The following is a 19409-nucleotide window of genomic DNA, read 5'->3' as shown; positions in this document are numbered from 1 at the left end:
AGTCATGTCCAGCGCTCTAGGGAAGATTACTCGGCTGTTTCAGATGGTGTGACGTTGTGATCAGATAAGATTATCAGTTCTAGTCTCCAGCGCCTCCCTCTGGTCTCTTTGAGAACTGCCTTTGAGACGGTCCTCCCCATAAGCTCTTCTAGGCAACAGTAGCAGTTAGAACTCTCGCTCTAATCGTTACTCTGATTGGAGGCTTTCTTGTCTACTCCCCCACCCCTTCGCTATGACAACCCAGACCGACCCCCAACCACCACCATCCCCCGCCCCCTTCCCCCACCCTGGGCTGTGCTGCTTCTGCCCACACCAACTGACGACCTGATGTCCCTCCCGTGCTGCCGTAGCGAGCTGTCCTCTTCTCCTGTGCTCTGGATGCTGTGTGTCGCTGACCTGTGTGTCTTATTGCAGAGAGAGTCCCCCTCCACCTCCCGACAGTCCCCAGCCAATGGCCACGCCAGCGTAAACAGTTCTATCTTGGTAAGGTCTCTCTCCCTAAACACCTGTTACGCCCCTAACCCCAACCACCTCTCCACACACACTCTGCCCATGTTGTCCGTGATGACCTGTTATGTTTTGAGTTGACCCCCCCCCCAACCCCCCTCCCCCCATACACACTCTTCCAATGATGTTACCTCTCATGTTTTCTCTTGTCATCGGGGGATAGTTTTATTAGTTTGATGATTCAGTGTTTATTTGTTGTTGTTAGAGATGTTGTTTGTTTGGGTTGTTTTTGTTTGTTTGTTTGGTTGGTTTGGTTTTTCTGCGCCGGAGCTTTTTTCGGTACTACGTGAGTTAGTGTTTGAAAGCCATTGAAACTCTTCCCCCCTCCCCACACCATCAAAACCACTCTGTCATCCGTTCTGGTTGAGGCGGATGTTTGACCATAGCCTAGTTTCCGCTATCTCCGTTTTCAAATTGGTGTGCTCAGTACCGCTGTGATCCGTGTGTACAATCACTTGTCTGTGCAGGTGTATACGCACATTCCCCTCTCTGCTTATCTTTTCTTTCAATTCTTCCCTCTTTCTTTTCTCTTTGAGATCCCTATCTTCCGTTGGTGTCTTATCTCTTTCAGACGCAAGCAGGAAATCCATATACTTTCTTCTTTTTTTTGTTGTTTTCTTTAAAGGCACTGAGCTCTTTTGCAGTCTTACACATCTTGCGTCACCGACACAGAGAAACACACACATGTACACACACGCACACACACACACACACACACACACACTCACTCAGCCACACCTCATACCCCACAGCTTGCTGTGTGTGTGTAGCATGCCTGCTCATTAGTGGTGGAGCTGTGCAGTCCCAAGCAACTGCATGAGGGCAGGGCCTGTGTGGATGTGTGGTACCTCTGGGAGTGGAGACCCCCCCCCCTCCGCTCCTCCTCCTCCCCTAGTGGGAGCGCTCCACCTGGGGCAGGAGAGAGCAGCTGTGTCCCTCCTGCCCCCTCCCTGGCCCCTGAGTGTTGGTGTGCTGTGGTGCCAGTGGTGGTTACAATGGCTGTAAGGTGCCTCAGCTTGATCTACGCTTACTTCCCGCTTTTTTTCTTGTTTTGTTTTTTTCTAAAACGCTTCGACTCACTCTCTCGCCTGAAATGTCTCTTTCATCTTTTAACTCTGCTCGGTGTTAACGTTACAGCACTCTCTCAACCAGTCATAATCCTCCCCCTCTCCCCTTCCCCTTCTGCCAGGTGTTTTCTGTTCAGCCCTACCAACGTGGTTTGATTTGTCTCGTTTCTGTTGTAAAAGTTCTATTTATAGTCATGTCAGCTTTCTCTTGTTTCGTTTTTGTGTTGGCGCCTGTTCTGGGTGTGTGTAAGGTATGCTTTTGTGTTGGTGGTAAGCCCTTTTAACCCCCCCTGCCTACCACCCCACCCCCCCCCCCCCCCCCTCCCTCCCTCCCTCCCTCCCTCCCCCCAGGGAGTTAACATCTCTCACACTGCTGGGCTTTACTTTTACAGGACCTGCCGTCAACCATCCAGGCCAAAGGACGCCAGGTGAATAACAAGCCTCATTCTCACACTACCCTCCCGCTCCGCCTCCCCCGCCCCCCCTCTCACTTCATAGAGCGCTATGTAGCCGCATATCTCTCAACCATTCAGCACTTGTGTGTGTGTTTTGTATGTGTGTGTGTGTGTGTATGTGTGTCAGAGCAATTTTTTTTACGTGTTGGCAAATATATATTTTTGTGCAGTTTGTCTCCATTGTATTTCTCCATTTGTACACATATATATGTATATATGTGTTTGTGTGTGTGTGTGTGTGTGTGTGTGTGTGTGTAAGAGAGAGAGAGAGAGAGAGAGAGAGAGAGAGAAATTGAATGAGGTGTATTTATTTATGTGTGTGTGTGTGTTTGTGTGTACTGTATGTTTGTGTGTGTGAGTGCTTGCGTGCGTGCGTGTTTGAGTGCTTGCATTTGTGTGTGTGTGTGTGTGTGTGTGTGTTTGTGCATGTGTGAGTGCTTGTGTGTGTGTGTGTGTGTGCGTGTGTGTGTTTGTGTGTGAGTAATTGCGTGCACATGCGGAGTCTGTTTAACTCCTGCCATCGACGCACACTTTCTACTTACTAACACCTACACATCAGTGAACTCCTAACTGATCTCCCTTCATTAAGAATGCTGCTGATGAACTATGAGGACAGATGGCTCACCAGACGCCAGTGCACAGACCTATCGACCTCCAAAAGCACACTTATGTGCATCTGAATTCAAAACACCTTCCGGCACTTTGCCGCACCGTCAACAAATCAATGCAGCGTCTAGCTAAAAATGCTCCTAACTTTTTTTCTTTCTTTCTCTTCAATCAATCATCAACAAACCGAAAAGTAGCAATCTGTCCTCAGTGGTGACATTTTTCAGCTTTGCTAAAGAATGGAACAAGAGTCACGAAAGCCACCAAAGTGTTTATCCTGAACTATCCCCTCCTCCTCCCCTGTCCACCCCCCCGCCCGCCCACCTCCCCCCTCCCCTCCCCCCGCTCCACTTCACCAGTGCGGGGTCCAGAGTGATGTGTGGCCCCGCTTTGATCTCATGCTCCACCTGTAACGTGTCCCCCTCACGTGTCACAAGACATATGTGCACTGGGCATCAGAGAGAGAAAAAAGGGTCGTAAGCCGTTTAACGCAAAGAAGCGTAAAAACTTCTCGTCGAGCACGACCAAGCGAGAGGGGGGGGGGGGGGGGGGGGTGGCAGGGGGTAGAGGTGTGGGGAGAGGAGTTTGGGCCGGAGAGGGAAAATGGCACAGGTGTTGTATCACAGCGATTGTGTCAGGTACAAAAAAAAACCACCTGACCCACACCTAACGGACGTGTCATTACAGTTAACGTAAATCAAACTGTGTGGGTGATTTTTAGTTGACATAATTATATGTTTTCAGTCTCTCAAGATTGCTATTAGTTGTCATCCATTTTCAAAGGAATGTTCCTTGTACATGACATGGCTGTAGTCAGCCATGTTATGTTTACCTTTCAAAGTCCACCTGCTTTTAGTATCAAGTCATAGAGGCATTACTGCCGTTCAGTATCTGTATCTGCCTTCCTCACATGCAAAGAACATTCCTTTGGGGTCACATATAGTAGTCTCCATTTTTGAGCAGGCATGCTTTAGGACTACTATGCAACTGGAAAGATGAAAACTGGTTAGCGGGCCACCAGCAGAGGGCGATCTTGCCCACTTCTGTCCCACTTGGCTTCGTTATGGTCCCTGGGTGCCATTACATCACTGCAAAGGCAAACCGAAGCATAACAAAGACATCACCACGCACTGAGACCACATCCTCCTAAAAAGAGATCCGGCTTCCATACACTTGTGTGTTTGACACCGGCATCCATCTTCGTGTGTGCGTGCGTGCGCGTGTGTGTGTGTGTATGTGTGTCTGTTGTTCAGTCCGATCTCTGCGCATCTCTGGACTTCACTGTAGTAGAAGTAGAAGCTTCTTTAGTCTGGTCATCCGCCATACACCACCATTCACTTGTTAGTGTCGCTGTTCACCATGTCCCCCCTCCCCATGCCAAAAAATAAGTACAAAAAAGAAAAACAGACCAAGTACTCGTCCACTTTTACTGCATGATGTGTATGCTGCTCTCAAATCCTAGATTACCGCCAGACCACCCCCTGCAATCAAGGTTGATAAAATGTCTGTCAAGGTAAGGCTAACGACAACAGCAACGGAACACTGCGCTCCCACGAGAGATGGTGATCATGGGTAATGATGATGAAACTGATCCCTGGTCTCCCTGTGACACTGTGTTCTTCTATAAGTAACATCTGCCCCCCTCCCCCACCCCCCACCTCCCATGACTTGTATTACCGAGAAGGATATAAAATAAGAGGATCCATGCTAAAGAAGGCTCTTGCTAAAGCATGATCGCTAAGCAGTGTCATCGTCAGCTCTACACTCCATCACCCCTCACCCGGTGAAGTAATAGTCCTTTGGCCATCATTAGTGACTCAACTGCGTTCCCAGCGAACGATTTGTTTTTGTTTCTCGCTCCCACGAGCCACACACCACTCCTCCTTACCCCCCACCCTCCCAACACTGGCGATACACACACACTCTCTCTCCAACATGGCAACCGTGCAGTGGGACGCCCCACAGCCTCCAGCTCCATACTGTGTCTCTGTATGTCAGTGTGTGTGTGTGTGTGTGTGTGTGTGTGTGTGTGTATGTGTGTGTGAGAGAGAGAGAGAGAGAGAGATGCTTGTCTGGATGTATGTGAGAGTGTTTGTTTGTGTGCGTGTGCGTGTGTGTGTGTGAGAGAGAGAGAGATGCGTGTCTGGATGTATGTGAGTGTGTGTGTGTGTGTGTGTGTGTGTGTGTGTGTGAGAAGAGAGAGATGCGTGTCAGCATGTGTGTGTGTGTGTGTGTGTGTGTGTGTGTGTGTGTGCGCAAGCGTGTGTGTGCTTGCTCACCAGCAGGTTGACTCCCAGTGTGGCATGTCTCGATTTAGCCTCATGTACCAGTCATCCGTCTGCCAACAGTCTTGCCACCTCATGCCTCGCACTCTATCTGTCTCGGCCTCTCTTTCTCTCTCACACACACACTCACACACACATAGCGTGTGTGCAAACTCTGTTACACACACACACACACGTTGAATCTGCTACTTTTACCAAGCATGTTCTGTCATCAACTGTGTCATCAATTCATCAAAGAAGTAAAAAGATTGACTGTCTTTAGTGTGTTCTTTTCCTCCTCTTCTCAACTGTCCTGTCCCTCACTCTCTTCTTCTTCTCTCTTCTTCTTCTTCTTCTTCTTCTTCTCTCTTCTTCTTCTTCTTTTCTCTTCTTTCTTCTTCTTCTTCTTCTTCTTCTTCTCCTGTCGTTCCGACTCTTAATCTTTGATCTCTTATTCTGTGGTCTCTATCTCACTCCTGCCTCAGCTTTGGTGTGAGCGCCGAGCCCCCCAGTCTGACCAGAGCCCCTCTGACCCTCAGATCTACGTGCGGGCGCAGTTCGAGTACGACCCGTCCAAGGACGAGCTCATCCCCTGCAAGGAGGCCGGCATTCGCTTCCGAGTGGGCGACATCATCCAGATCATCAGCAAGGATGACCACAACTGGTGGCAGGGCCGCCTGGAGAACACCAAGAACGGCACAGCCGGACTTATTCCCTCGCCCGAACTGCAGGAGTGGTGAGTGGACTAGAGAGGGAGAGAGAGGGAGAGAGAGAGAGAGGGGGAGAGAGAGAGAGAGAGAGAGAGAGAGAGAGAGAGAGAGGCAGGAGTGGTGAGTGGACTGGACAGAGAGAGAGAGAGAGGGGGGGGATCAGCTGGATGGAGAGCAAGAGAGAGAGAGGGAGCTGTCGTCGGCCGGACCCCAGAGCCCAGTCCAGAGCTAAGGGAGGGTTGGACGGGAGGGTGGACATGTTGTTCAAAGTTGACCAGAAGCGCCACCATGGGTCCGGTCTTGTTGGTGACAAAACATGTAACCACCCTACGTCAACTGTTGGGTTGATAGAGCGAAAGAGATGCACGGCAAGGCTTGGAAGGTTAGAGTGTAACGAAGAAAGGTTAGAGTGTAGTGCTGGAATGGGAGCTCCATACTTGTGTATATACCTACAGGGTTGTGGCGAATGCTATTTTCCCTACTGTAACAGACAGTGTTTGACATTCAGAGGTCTAAGAAGGGCCTCACTGGAGATGATGTTATTACAGACTCGGCTGAGCAAAAACTGTTCATCATGCCCATCATTTTCTGGCTCAAGTTTTTTTCGAGACCATCCACTAAGTTTAGCGCATGTTTCTAGCGAAGGGTAATTACAGGCAGCGAAGTATGAATGTTGCGTATTCATGCTCAGGGTTACACTGGGCTAATGTATTCGCCACAAAATGGACGAGGGGCATGACTCACGGCTTTTGTTTTCGTCTCTCTCTTATTCACTCTTTTCCGTGTCTCTGTCTCTGTCTGGCAGGCGAGTGGCTTGTATAGCGATGGAGAAGACCAAGCAGGAGCAGCAGGCCAGCTGTACCTGGTTTGGCAAGAAGAAGAAGCAGTATAAAGACAAGTACTTAGCAAAGCACAACGCAGGTAAGAAGCCAGCCGGCCCGGCCCGGCCCATCGCTCGCTCCCCCAACACCGGACTGGAAGAGAGCCTCTCCTCTTCAACCCTGTCCTCCCTTCCTACCTTCCTCCCTACCCACTCAACCCTACCTCTACCTCCCCCCCCCCCCCAGCCTGGCTGCTGGAGGCCCCAGTTAGCATGCTGGGAGTGTGGAGTCAGCCAAGGCCGTGGCTGGGTGAAACGGCAGACTTAACACTCTACCGCTGATCCCTCACTTTGCTTCTGTTCTCTCTCTCTCTCTCTCTCTCTCCCTCTCTCTCCCTCTCTCTCTCTCTCTCTCTCTCTCTCTCTCTCTGACACGCTCGCACTCTGCGAGCAGATTTCACACTTCGCATGGACTCACAAGCTTTCGAGTGGGATGAATGAAGAAGCCAATGGGCGGGGTCCTCTGGTCTTGTAGTGGCCTCCGCTCAGTGCACACCCAACTTACAGGCTTGGCCACCATGCTGTGACTTCTCACTGCAGAATCAAGAATACAGTATATGGGAGAAAGTGGCAGCAACATGGCACAGTGCTCAGCAGACAGCAGACTCTTAGCAGATTGCTACCACTACTAGACAGCACATAAACAGCAGATGGGTTTATGATCAGCCTAACAGTCAAAATGTGGCCCAGGCCTTTTAAAGGTCTTCTCATAGCTTCTCCTAGCTATAGAACCAATCATCAGGGAGTACTGAATCTTCAATTGAGGTGCTTTATCAGCTGTTATTGTTCTAAGCTATATAGGTAGATAGGGAGAAAACTAGACAGATCATGTTTTTTTATGTATCTAGATGATCTCTTAGACTGCGCTTGGAAAGTTGGAGTCACACATGCGATATGTGGTTTTATGACCCACTGCTGACACACCGCCTGGGTATCTAGGGGAAGCGAATCTGACGGCAGCCAAAGCACAAATATAATTTACACATCGTGTTCTGGGCACTGGTATTTGAATGCCACTGCTGACGTTATACTGTTGGCGCTGCCCTGACCCCGCGCTAATTAGCGGTTAGCAGGTGTAGCCTCTCCCTGAATGTGCTAATGCTAATGGAACCCCGTGCTGCACAATAGCCAGCAGCTGGGGGTTAGCATAGCTGGGAGGCCATGCGTTGGCAGGAGAGGGGCTGGTGGGGAGCGCCAGGTAACCAGGCCCCCTTGCAGTCTGCATCTCATGTGACCGCGGGACCTGACTGCAGCATTTCTACAAATAGCCAGCGAACCTGGGTCTTGTGTTCATGGCAGCTCTATGTGTTTGTGTGAGTGTGTGTGTGTGTGTGTGTGTGTCTGAGCACCGCCATTACACACCCCTGCCCACAATGGCCCAAAGACACCAGAGATTAGAGCTCTCTGTATGTGCTCTGTGTGTGTGTGTGTGTGTGTGTGTGTGTGCTGCATGTTAGAGGGTGTCGAGGTTTTTAAAGGGGCCTCTGACACCAGTAGCTGTTGAAAGGTAGTCACAGTCAATAAAGAGCACAGAGCGCCCCTCCAACACAGCACATGTGCGCATAGCCAGTTCACATGAGTGTGTGTTCACGACCCGTCCAGAGACTCTGTCAGCCTCCGCAGCAGACAGCACACACACACGAGGAGTGTGTTCACCCCTCCGCAGCAGACAGCACACACACGAGGAGTGTGTTTATCCCGCCGCAGCACCGGCCGAGGCCTGAAACCTGAGCTGAGCAGGAGTCCTTTTTCTGCCTCGCGGTGTCACGGGAGCGTTGCGGTGTGGCGCGGCGCAGTGCAGCGACACCTGAGCCCCTCGTCTCCGCACGTCAGGCTGTCGCCGCCGCAGAGTCCAGTGTCTGGCTGGCTCTCCACGGCTCAGGAGGGGGAGCCGCAGTGGTTGCCGCCAAACCACCAGGCCCCACTTGTGCGTTCCCACCGGCCCCTCCCTCACCCCCCCGGAGTCTTAATCCAGCTGTCCCACCTGCTCTGACCTTTAGCGCAGGTCCACCCCCCGCCCCCTACACTCCCCCCCCCCCAGCCAGGACTGGGCACCAGACAGGGGCTCTGGCCAACACAGCTCTGCTCACCGCCCCAAGGGAAGAGCAGACGTGAATCTGTTAGTGTGATAAATCAATTGCATTCCATGGCTCTCACATCACCACAAGGCCGAGGGAAGAGCACCAAGACTCCAAATACAGCTCCCTGTGGAGCTTATACTGTAGCAAGTGCGCACCAACCCACTCAGTACCTCTTTTATCAGTCACTTGCCACTTCAAAAATAAGGGGTTAAGGCCCCAGCCGTGGCGCAACTGGCTGGGGCACCTGCACCGCACGCCGGCGACCCGGGTTCGATTCCCGCCCTGTGGTCCCTTCTGGATCCCACCCCGACTCTCTCACCCATTCACTTCCTGTCTCTCTCTACTGTCCTGTCAAAATTAAAGGCACAAAATCCCAAAAAATATACTTTAAAAAAAAAAAATAAATAAGGGGTTAATACATGCAGTTCATTATGAACTGTCTTCATTTTCCTTCAAGCCATTCATTTGGACACAGTGACATTCATTTTGTCCGTGGTTTGAAGTGGGGCCGAATCTGTGGCGTTCTGGCTGAGCTCTTTACTCAATACCTGTGAGAGGCTCAGAGGGGTTTGGCTTCTGTATGGCTGCCTGATGATCATTAAAGCTTTCCAGGCCGCTGATTACTTCAAAGAAGTTAAGAGCGAGTAAGGGCTGAAGCCAAAAGTTGTACACAACTGACAGCTCGCCATTTTGTGCATCCCGATGTCGTCTCTGCAGGGATAGTGATCCGAAAGCTTTAACAATGGATCTGTGTCACTTGGTCTGTGATGTTATTTAATTAGTGATCACGTAACTGCAGCTCTGAAAAGTAGGTTAAATAATTTCTGAGCCCTTTTGAATTATAATCACATTCACATCACAGGCACACCCAGAGAGCGTCCACTCGCCCAGTTCTGCAGCCAATCTCATATGAGTGTGCCGATGCTGTGAGGGAGCTGTGGGCTACTGGGTGGCCCTCGGGCAGCCTACATTTGACTGGGACTGCCTGTGATGACTGGCACATTTGACTGGGACTGCCTGTGATGACTGGCACATTTGACTGGGACTGCCTGTGATGACTGGCACATTTGACTGGGACTGCCTGTGATGACCGGCAGCAGGCAACAGTGGCCCGGGCTATTTCCAATGTGTGTCTGTCCACACACACAAAGCAGGCAGACCGCAACATACAGTATACGGATACAGGCACACACACACACCCTCATGTGCACGCATGCGCGTATACTCACGCACACACACACACATACATACACATATTCACTTTCAATGAATGCACAGGTGTGCAAACTTAAATGTACTGCACAAAAACACACACACACACACACACACACAGGGAAGGGCAATTAATCTGTGACAAGGTCTGCCCCTCTGCCAAACAGGCAGTACAGTACAGATCAGCAGTAATCCGGCCTGAGCTCGGTGGCCCACATTACAGTATCTGATTAGAGGAGAGATGGAGAGAGAGAGAGAGAGAGAGAGAATGGGGCATGGGGGGTTGGAGGGCAAAAAAGAGAATGGTTGGGGCAAAAAGGGAGGAGGGGAGGGGGAAGAAAAAACAGCGCTAGTGTTTTTTTTTGTTGTTGTTATGTTGATACCAGAGAAAATTCCCCCTTTTGTAATTTAATCGCTGAAAGATGTTTGCACATGTCGGCTACATCTGCAGCAGAGATTTTTGGAGCCGAATTGAGGGCCAGCACATCTGTGGCCTGGCGGGGGTGCGTCAGAGCCAGGGAGAGCTCAGGGAATGGAGCAATGGAGGAGAGGTGGTGGGGGGGGGGCTAAAGGCTGCCTGCTGACTACTCTCTCTCTCTCTGGGAAGCCTCCCTACTTGAGCCCCAGGCTCAGAGGACACCACCAGGGGTTAGGCCCACTGTGGCTATAGCAGGTTTTCTCAAACATGTTTTTCTACCCTGTCTGTAAGTGCAAGTCCTCCCTGGCCTGATCTTAATTAGCTGTTTTTCTTTCGTTTTATGAAGGCAAGTGTACAGAATGCTGCTGATGCAGTAAGCTCTACTTACATTCTAACAATGCCAGACACATTGACTAATGGCAGCCTTTAATCTACTCAATCTACTTTAATCTACTTTGTTCATTCATGTTTGCTTCAAGAACGACACACCATCCCTGTTGTATAACCTAGAAATGTCCCTTTTAGTTCTATGTCAGTGACAACCCTCAGTCCAACACCTTTTATCGACCTCAGGTGAATTTAGACACATTTTCATGAAACCTTATTGTACAGGTATTGCAGAGGACAACAAAGGAATACAGTATGGTTTCATAATGGGATACAATATAAGGCCTGTACTGCAGTATTCTGCAATGGATTACTTGTAAGTGGGTTGTGATGCTCTGTTGTCAAGCTATATCCATTGGTCTATTCAATTAACATAGATTAGATTTGTCAGAAAGCAAGATGTAAGGTCCAATATAGACGATGATTCATAAAAAATACCAGAAGAAGGTTGATAAATGCATTTAGTGTTTGCATGTCTAGTCCTAATTGATCTTCAAAAACCCTATAGTTGGAAAAAAAAAACTATGCCTACAGTGTCAACCTGTCTTTGTGAACCGATGTTTGTTATGTTTGGATTTAAATGTTTTCTTTATTTGTTTTTTTGTTTAGTTTGTTTGTTTTGTATTAATGATGTCCTTGCAGCTTTGCTTCGGTGCTTGTTTGGTTCGTTTGTTTGTTTGTTTGACTCTGTGCTGAATTGTTTTCTCTGTTTTGAACTGATGTATTGTTACTGACCAACATTTCAATGATCCTTCCCCTCCCCTGTCATTTTTCATGCTGTCCCCCTCCTAACGGCCTATCTGCATGTAAGTAACACGGAGCAACAGGCGCCAACGCAACCTTTGGCTCTCTGCTTCTCCTCTTTAATCTCTAATGTGCAACTAATGACAACCCACCCAAATGTGTGTTTTAATGTCAGAGGTTTTTGTTTGTTTGTTTTGGTTTGGTTTTTTTGTTTGTTAATTTCAGTATTTATTTCTTTATTTTTGCATATCCCTTTGTTTTGTTTTGGTTGTGGTTTGAGCACAACGGAAAACAAAACGGAACTGAAATGGGTCCTGAAGGCCTGTTTCAGTGTGTGTGTGTGTGTGTGTGTGTGTGTGTTTGTTTGTTTATGTGTGTTAGAGATTTGGTTTTCATCTGTCATCCCTCATTAGTTTTGCATTGCATCGTTGACATACATTTAGACACCAGATCATGCCTTCCCGAGGTCCCTGAGTGTTGTATTTGGAAATAGATGCGTGACCAAAGGGCTTAACTTACACATGTGCATGTTCTTTATGGGACACCAGAGCAGCTCTCTCGATACATATTCATGATCTGTGTGCAGTCAAGGAGAGAGACACAGTGAGAAACGGCACATACAGTCTGATGCTGTGTGTTGAGTTTCATATCGCAGTCAAACCAATCTCCATCTCACATTTCACACTCAAGCCAGTGCTCCATTAGCAGAAACACACAAACATGCGCACACATCCACACCCACAACCACACCCCTTTCTGAACATGGGACATGTACAGTACACACCTCAACGTCACTGACACACCTCAACATCACTCACACACTTAAACGTTCTCTTGTCACGTCTCACACACTGCACTCTCTACTGAGGATTCCTATTCGGCGCGTGTAGGATAGCGTAGGCCTGCTTCCTCTTTTCGTTGTCTAGGCATTTCTTTCTTTTTTTCTTCCTTTCTCGTCTTCTTGTTCTGTCTGTTTCATTCTTTCTTTCGGACTCTTTATTCAGAATTGTTGTCTTTATGTTCCTCCTCTTAAAGTCTATTGCAGCCTCGCCATGTCAATACTGTGCTCCCCCTTCATGCCATGCATCCATGCTCGTGTGTCCATCCATCTCCCCTATTGCTTGCACTATGTTGACCACATCCATTAGCTCCCGGTCACCCTCCGGTCACCCCCACTCTCATCTCCCTGTCCACCCGTGTCCTGCCTCCGTGTGCTGCTCTGTGTCATGTCATGTCACGTGTTCAGTGCGGGTGCTGGTGGTGCCACAGGAAGTCAGGAAGCGTTCTTCTTCCTCTTGGGCCGGCCTGACTGTCGGGATGTCTGGCGGTCTGGCTGGCGGTATGACGGTCTGGCCGGCTGATGAAGAGCAGGTGCAATTGGAGATTTGGAGACAGCACTCAGACTTCTCTTTGATGCTGCTCACTCCTCAACTGCTGGAGACAATGTCTGCTCTTAAAGCATACTCCTCTCTCTCTCTGTGCTGCTGATAGTCTACCTGTCTCTCTGTGTGTGTGTGTGTGTGTGTGTGTGTGTGTTTATCTTGGGGAGAGGCAGAGTGGGTTTGTAGGAGTCGGAAAGAAAGGGGAGGAAGAGAGATTAAAGTTTGATTCTTGTGCTTGTCTGTGCACTCTATGCACACGGCACCTGCTAGTTTGTGCGTGCTTGTCCGTCCGTGTGTGTGTGTGTGTGTTTAGAGGGAAAGAGTGAGTGTTTGTGTCCTAATGAGCACAAATGTGTGTGTGTTTAGAGGGAAAGCGTGAGCGTTAGTGTGCTTATGAGCACACACGTGTGGTGTGAGTGTGGGTATGTGCGTGCGAGCACATCTGTTAATTAGAGTGATGAAGGAGAGAGAGATTAAGGTTATAATGCATGTGCCAGCGTGTGCGTTAGTGTCTGTACACTTGGGCTAGGTGCCTGTGTGTGTGTGTGTGTGTGTGTGTGTGTGTGTGTGTGTTTGTGTGTGTGTACACAGTGGTGGCCGAAACCAGTCCTGCTGCAAGCCTGGCTGTAATGTCACCCGACTCCAGAGACAGGGCACACAACCTCTCTGATCTGCCCTGTCAGCTCGGCCGGCTAACGTTGCGTAAGCAGAGGGTAACCACAGGTCAACCGCTCCGCACTGAATACCCCTCTCCCCTTCCTCCCGTCTCTGCCCGAGCAGGGTTTACTGTGACCAGCACAGGGGGCAGCCACCATGGTCATTTGACCACTGCTGGTCGTCCCAGACACGTGCTGAAGTCATTTGCTAGCTTTCTTGTTAGGAATTCTATGGCTAGTTTACTAATTGGTTACTGAATCAAAAATATATAGTCAACATTGCATATGAATCAGTCGATCTTATTAGTAAGTCAACCCAGTGTTGGCTCAACATTGTGCAATGTACCAGTGTTGTGTCAGTCACACTGTAGCCTAAAGCATTGTTGTCAGGGACTACCTGGCCAGTGTTAATAATAATGACCAATGACCAGCATCAATGCCAGCTCCAGAATAATGCAGCTGGACAGTTGTTTTCTGTCAGAAGGAGGGTAATGCTAACCCCACCCAATAGGGCTACAGTTGGTGTGTGAGCCTGGTGTGTATGAGCCAGGAGCACAGTAGCACAGTAGCCCTTCCCCACAGCACTCTTCACCTCTCATGCTCCATACACCATCTCACACGTGGGACAGAAGCCAGCAAGTAGAGCTTTTGATTTGTCTCCTCACAGTGTTTTGACTACTTTTGCTTTCGCAACAACATGGGCAGCGGGGGTAGGCGGGTAGCGTTGTCACGGACAACCACTAGGGCATCGTCTCCTTTTCACATAGCCCATAGTCGTCACGTCATGCATTGCCAGCGAGGTGTCACTGCACTGTGTTCCATGAAAGGGGTCTTCTGATTGGGCGTTGCCCCTTAACAGAGGGACTGACCTGGGGAGATGGGTAAATGTGGGACCAGCCTGATTGACGTGTTGTTCTCTTTGCAGTATTCGATCAACTAGATCTCGTCACATATGAAGAGGTGGTCAAGCTGCCCGCCTTTAAGAGGAAAACGCTAGTCTTGTTAGGTAGGTGACATGTCATGAGGAAGCGTCATCCTTGATGCTGATTGTTTTTTTTTATGTTTGTTTTTGTTTGTTATTGGATTTTTCATTTCTTGTAGTGCTGCAAGGTTTGATCTTGTCGTTTTGTGTCTCCGGGATTATCCCTCACAGGAGCCCACGGCGTAGGCAGACGACACATTAAAAACACGCTTATCACCAAACACCCCGACAGATTCGCCTACCCTATTCCACGTAAGTCGCTCCACCTCATTTCATTTCAATATGGAAACTTGTGTATTGTGCTCTGTACTCTGTGTGGAAACACAGTTCTGTGTTTATATTCTGTGTACATCATATTAAGAGTAATAGTATTCAATGTTAAAAATATTTAATATATAAATTATAGAGAGTAATTAAGAGTATCAATTTCTGTACAAATTCATTCTTATACAGTATATTACATGTTTTAATTATGGAATTGATTCTGAATGTATCTGCTCCTGTTTCACCCTGAATAGACACAACCAGACCTCCAAAGAAGGATGAGGAGAATGGTAAGAACTACTTCTTTGTATCGCACGACCAAATGATGCAGGACATCTCCAACAACGAGTACCTGGAGTACGGCAGTCACGAGGACGCCATGTACGGCACGCGCCTGGAGACGATACGCAAGATCCACGAGCAGTGCAACATCGCCATCCTGGACGTGGAGCCTCAGGTCAGTCCTAACGGCGGGTCAGAAGTTATATCGGGGCTGATTTAAGGGGGTCGTAGGTCATTTGGAATCCAGTGTGCGGTTTCCTCCTGAAACATACCAGAAAATCTATCTCTCATGACTCATGAAGGGGTGTGTGTGTGTGTGTGTGTGTGTGTGTGAAGCCTGGCAAGCAAGACTCATTCACAAAGTGTAGTATCTCCCTGAAAGGGGAGAGTGTGTGTGCTGATATGCATGTATTGGTGGGGCTGTCAAACACAAGGGGGACTGATTTTTAAGTTTTGCGGACATGAATTCCCCTGTCCATAAATCAGAATCTGGCTGTGGTAGATGTCTACAGAACAATATGCAGACGATATGATCTTGTGATAATCCCATGAAAGACCCCATCTGTGTCTGGCATGGTGTAATGTGGTGATTGATGGGGGGAGGCGAGACAGCTGGGAATACTGTGTTAAAGCCTCACTGACTGCACTGACTGACTGTCCCTCCTCCTCCTCCTCCTCCTCCTCCTCCTCCTCCTCCTCCAGGCCCTGAAGGTCTTGCGCACAGCGGAGTTTGCGCCCTATGTGGTCTTCATCGCTGCCCCAACCATCACACCCGGCATGAACGAGGTGAGGATGCACGCACACACACACACACACACACACACACACACACACACACACACACACACACACACATTTATCCCCCACACTCACACACACACACACACACACACACACACACACACACACACACATTTACCCCCCCCCCCCCCCCCCACAGACACACATTTACCCCCCACACACACACACACACACACACACTCACTCTCTCACACACACACACACACACACACACACACACACACACACACACACACACACACACAAACACAAACACACACAGTTATTATTTGTTTTTTTTCCACTAACCAGACCCTAATGACTTTCTTCCTCTTACTCTTGTGGTATTCCACTGTGAGCTGGCAGAGTGAGCCCCTTCATTCATGTATCAGATTCTCTGACTTGTTCTCCTAGAGATTCAGAGCAATAAAGAATAAATTTATAGCACTGTCACGGCCGACCCCGCCGAAGGGTGTTTTGTTTCGTGCCGTAACGATGTTGGTCATGGCATGGCGGGGTAAAACCACTCTCCCAGCTATTGTCTGCTGGCGCGGACTCCTCTAACCACTGTCTGATCCTCCAGCCCTGGGTTTCATTTTAGGCTCTCCAAGTCTCCCCAGCTCCTCCACTTTCCAGTTTTTGTTTATGCATGCTGCATGTTTCTGCTTGGCTTCTCTCTTCATTTCTCTGTTTTTTTCTTTATTTGTTTTCTTTTCATTTTTTTTTTCTCCCTTGTCGACCGCCTCGGTGCACATTAGCTTCCAAGGTGGTGCAGGAAGCTGCCTGTAAGTATGACAGGAAGTCACAGATCTCACAGGTCCTGGATCAGACTCGTCTGAGCTTCTGCAATGGACCAGGAGTCTGGTCCTAGTGTCCTAGCTGTGCTGTAACTGCGTTCTTGTTAGTCGCTCTAGTAGTAAATGTGTTTGTGTGGTGTTGTAGCGTGTGTGGTTTCTACGTTCAAGGTTTTGCCTCCCCGTGGTTGACCTAGTCTCCCTCTGAGTTCTCTCTAGAGTTGTTGTTTTTTCTGTAGTCAAGAGTAGGACACTACATTGTTCTAGATACTACATTGTTCTAGCAGAGTGAAGGTGTCGTATAGAATATCTATCTCTAGTCCCCCCCTACCCCCCCCCCCCCCCCCATATCTACTAGTTTCCTTTGAGTCCCATTCTATTATCCCCGGGATGTGTATCAAGACCCAGGTTTCTGTCCAAGTTCATTTCAACTCCGAGTAGCCTATTGGTTCCCTCGTTATCCATATCCATCCATCCATCCATCCTCTCCCTCTCTCTTATCCACACACTCCGTATTTATTCTCTCCATCTCTTCTCCCTCTCCGCCCGTAGGACGAGTCGTTGCAGCGGCTGCAGAAGGAGTCGGAGATCCTGCAGAAGACGTACGCGCACTACTTCGACCTGACCATCATCAACAACGAGATCGACGAGACCATCAGACACCTGGAGGAGGCCATCGACCTGGTGTCCACCACCGCCCAATGGGTGCCCGTCTCCTGGGTCTACTAGAGCACACATACACACACACACACACACACACACACACAGACACAAACACACACACAGATACACACACACATATGTCCCCCAGTGCCCTGATCTATCCTTCATCCCCAAGTCCCAGTGCCCCCCTCTCTGCCCCCGCCCCCCCCTTCTTTGCAATGCATCTCTTCAAATATTCATCATTCCCTGGAGAAAAAAAGAAGAAAAGAAAAACGTACCTCTGACGCTCTGACCACCTCAGTGTACATGACCTGCAGTCAGTCTCGGCCCCCTTACAGACTACCTAGACGTAGTGTTGTATTTAAAAAGAGATAAAAACACATAAAAATAAATAATTGAATTAAATATTGTCATGTCCTTATAGCTAGGAGGCAACATTTTGTAGACTTTTATTTTAAAGAGACAGTATCTTTAAAAAAAACCTCCTGACACCCCCCCCCCCCCCCTCTTCCGATCCTGTTCATGTGGCCAGGCATCATGGTAGTGGTGTAGTGTAGTGTTTTTATTTTTGTGTTTACTTTGCAATCAAGTAATGTTTTCGCCCATCCGTGTCCTAGACGCCGCTGGATCGAGCACTACTCTGTAAAACTGAGGAAAAGCACACAAACGAACCACGGTGTCAGTAGTGTCACCCACACCATTGCCCCTCTCGCTGGCACCCCCACCCACCCCCGCCACCACCCAGACTTCTGATCTATTCAAGGCTTCCCTGCATTGTTAAGCCTTGCCGTAGCACACTGCATTTGTGATCGATTCCCAAAGGATCTCTTCTGCCTTATGGTGCATCATCAGACACACAATCACACACGCTCTTCTCGCTCTACAGCGGTACAAGTCCCCTATCGTGTCTCAGCAGCAGTTCTGTGGTCCCCCCAAGATACTGTCTCTCTAAATGAATACATAAATGTGTTAGAGATTTGAATGAGGTCTTCTGCATGTGAACATTCGCAAAAAGCTTCCATGCTCTCTCTCTCTCTCTCTCTGTCTCTCTCTCTCTCTCTCTCTCTCTCTCTCTGTCTCTCTCTGTCTCTCTCTCTCTCTCTCTCTCTCTGACTTTGTCCCTCCCTCTCTATTTCTCTCTCTCTCTCTCAGTGTTAGCTGTCTATCTGCTGTCTGTCAGAGCAGAGAACATTCCATTCGTCTGACTTATAAAAGAAAAAAAAACTCAAATCAAGGGAAGCCGGACAAGAAAAGAAAGAAAAGAAAAAAAAAACAAATGTAAGAATGAAAGGTGACAAAAAAATAATAAAAAAAATCATTCAAAAAAGATAAGAAAATTACACCTATGCACATCCCATGCATTTCGGGGCGACTTTCTGAACCGAATGATTTTTATCAACCATGTAGTGAGATGTGTTTGTAAATTGTCTCAATTTGATTTATTGTAAGGTACATAAGGGGGATTTAAAAAAAATAATACTAACTCTATTCCAGATTTGCCATTTCAGTGAGGAAAAGCAGTTGTTGTCTGAGAGTATTATTGTTCTAATTAAGTTGAAATCAAAGGAAAATAATGCTGATTTTTATTATTCTCTGTGTCATTGTTTTAAAAAAAGTAAGAGGTGCACAACGTTTTGCAAAAAAAGGAGAGAGAAAGTGAATTAAGTTGCAAAACACCAGAAAATAAAAAAGTGGTTTGTGCATCCAAATAATAACCATGTATATGACAAACTGTTTACTTTCAAACTGCCCTGTGTAAATTCCTCTGCTGATGACATAGCAGTTCTTCAGTATGAACAGTTTTTTAAATATATTTCCTTTTATGTGTTGAAAACCTGCTCGCTGAATGGTGTCTTTCTGTGTCTCCCTGTCTTTGTTTATTCTTCCACTGGCCTGGTTTGTCTTTCGGGGTCTGGTATGAAAGCTCATTTGGCCTGGCCTCGCAGTGGGAGCTGGCACAAGCACTCTGAATGGAAACACTTCTTATGCCTCTCTCCTCTCTTCGCCTCTCCCTATCTCTCTCTCTCTCTCGCACACTCTCGCTCTCTCTCTCTGTCCTTCTCCTTCTCTGTCTCTGTTTTTCCACTGCAGCTGTGGTAGGTCATATCCTGACCAAGTGCCTGAGCCTAAGTACTGCTGGGAAACATGCCCAGGTGTCTCTGCAGGGTTGAGTGTGTCTGTATGTGTGTGTGTGTGTGTGTGTGTGTGTGTGTGGTTGTGTGGGCAAATGTGCGTGCACAAGACTGTCCTTAGCTTGCATGGCTAATCAGTGCAT

General features: G+C 48.4%; 1 protein-coding gene across 7 annotated transcripts in view; it reads left to right on the top strand.

Annotated features, from left to right (window-relative positions):
* The window catches only part of caska (calcium/calmodulin-dependent serine protein kinase a), a 194653-nt gene extending 175681 nt beyond the window's left edge, over positions 1–18972 (top strand). For 3 of the 7 annotated variants that reach the window (XM_062534279.1, XM_062534280.1, XM_062534278.1), the window contains 9 exons: positions 415–483; positions 1967–2002; positions 5385–5635; positions 6415–6530; positions 14295–14375; positions 14523–14603; positions 14870–15072; positions 15600–15683; positions 17024–18972. In XM_062534279.1, the coding sequence (XP_062390263.1) occupies positions 415–483; positions 1967–2002; positions 5385–5635; positions 6415–6530; positions 14295–14375; positions 14523–14603; positions 14870–15072; positions 15600–15683; positions 17024–17200 (1098 nt within the window). In that variant the 3' untranslated portion in view covers positions 17201–18972. Of the gene's footprint in view, positions 1–414; positions 484–1966; positions 2003–4097; positions 4149–5384; positions 5636–6414; positions 6531–14294; positions 14376–14522; positions 14604–14869; positions 15073–15599; positions 15684–17023 lie in introns of all 7 variants that reach the window. The other 4 variants (XM_062534282.1, XM_062534281.1, XM_062534277.1 and 1 more) reach the window with 3 other exon arrangements.
* The last annotated feature ends 437 nt before the right edge of the window (positions 18973–19409 follow it).

The sequence above is a fragment of the Sardina pilchardus genome, chromosome 4, assembly GCF_963854185.1.
Source record: "Sardina pilchardus chromosome 4, fSarPil1.1, whole genome shotgun sequence".
Lineage (NCBI taxonomy): Eukaryota > Metazoa > Chordata > Actinopteri > Clupeiformes > Clupeidae > Sardina > Sardina pilchardus.
This window is presented reverse-complemented; position numbering and strand designations above follow the sequence as displayed.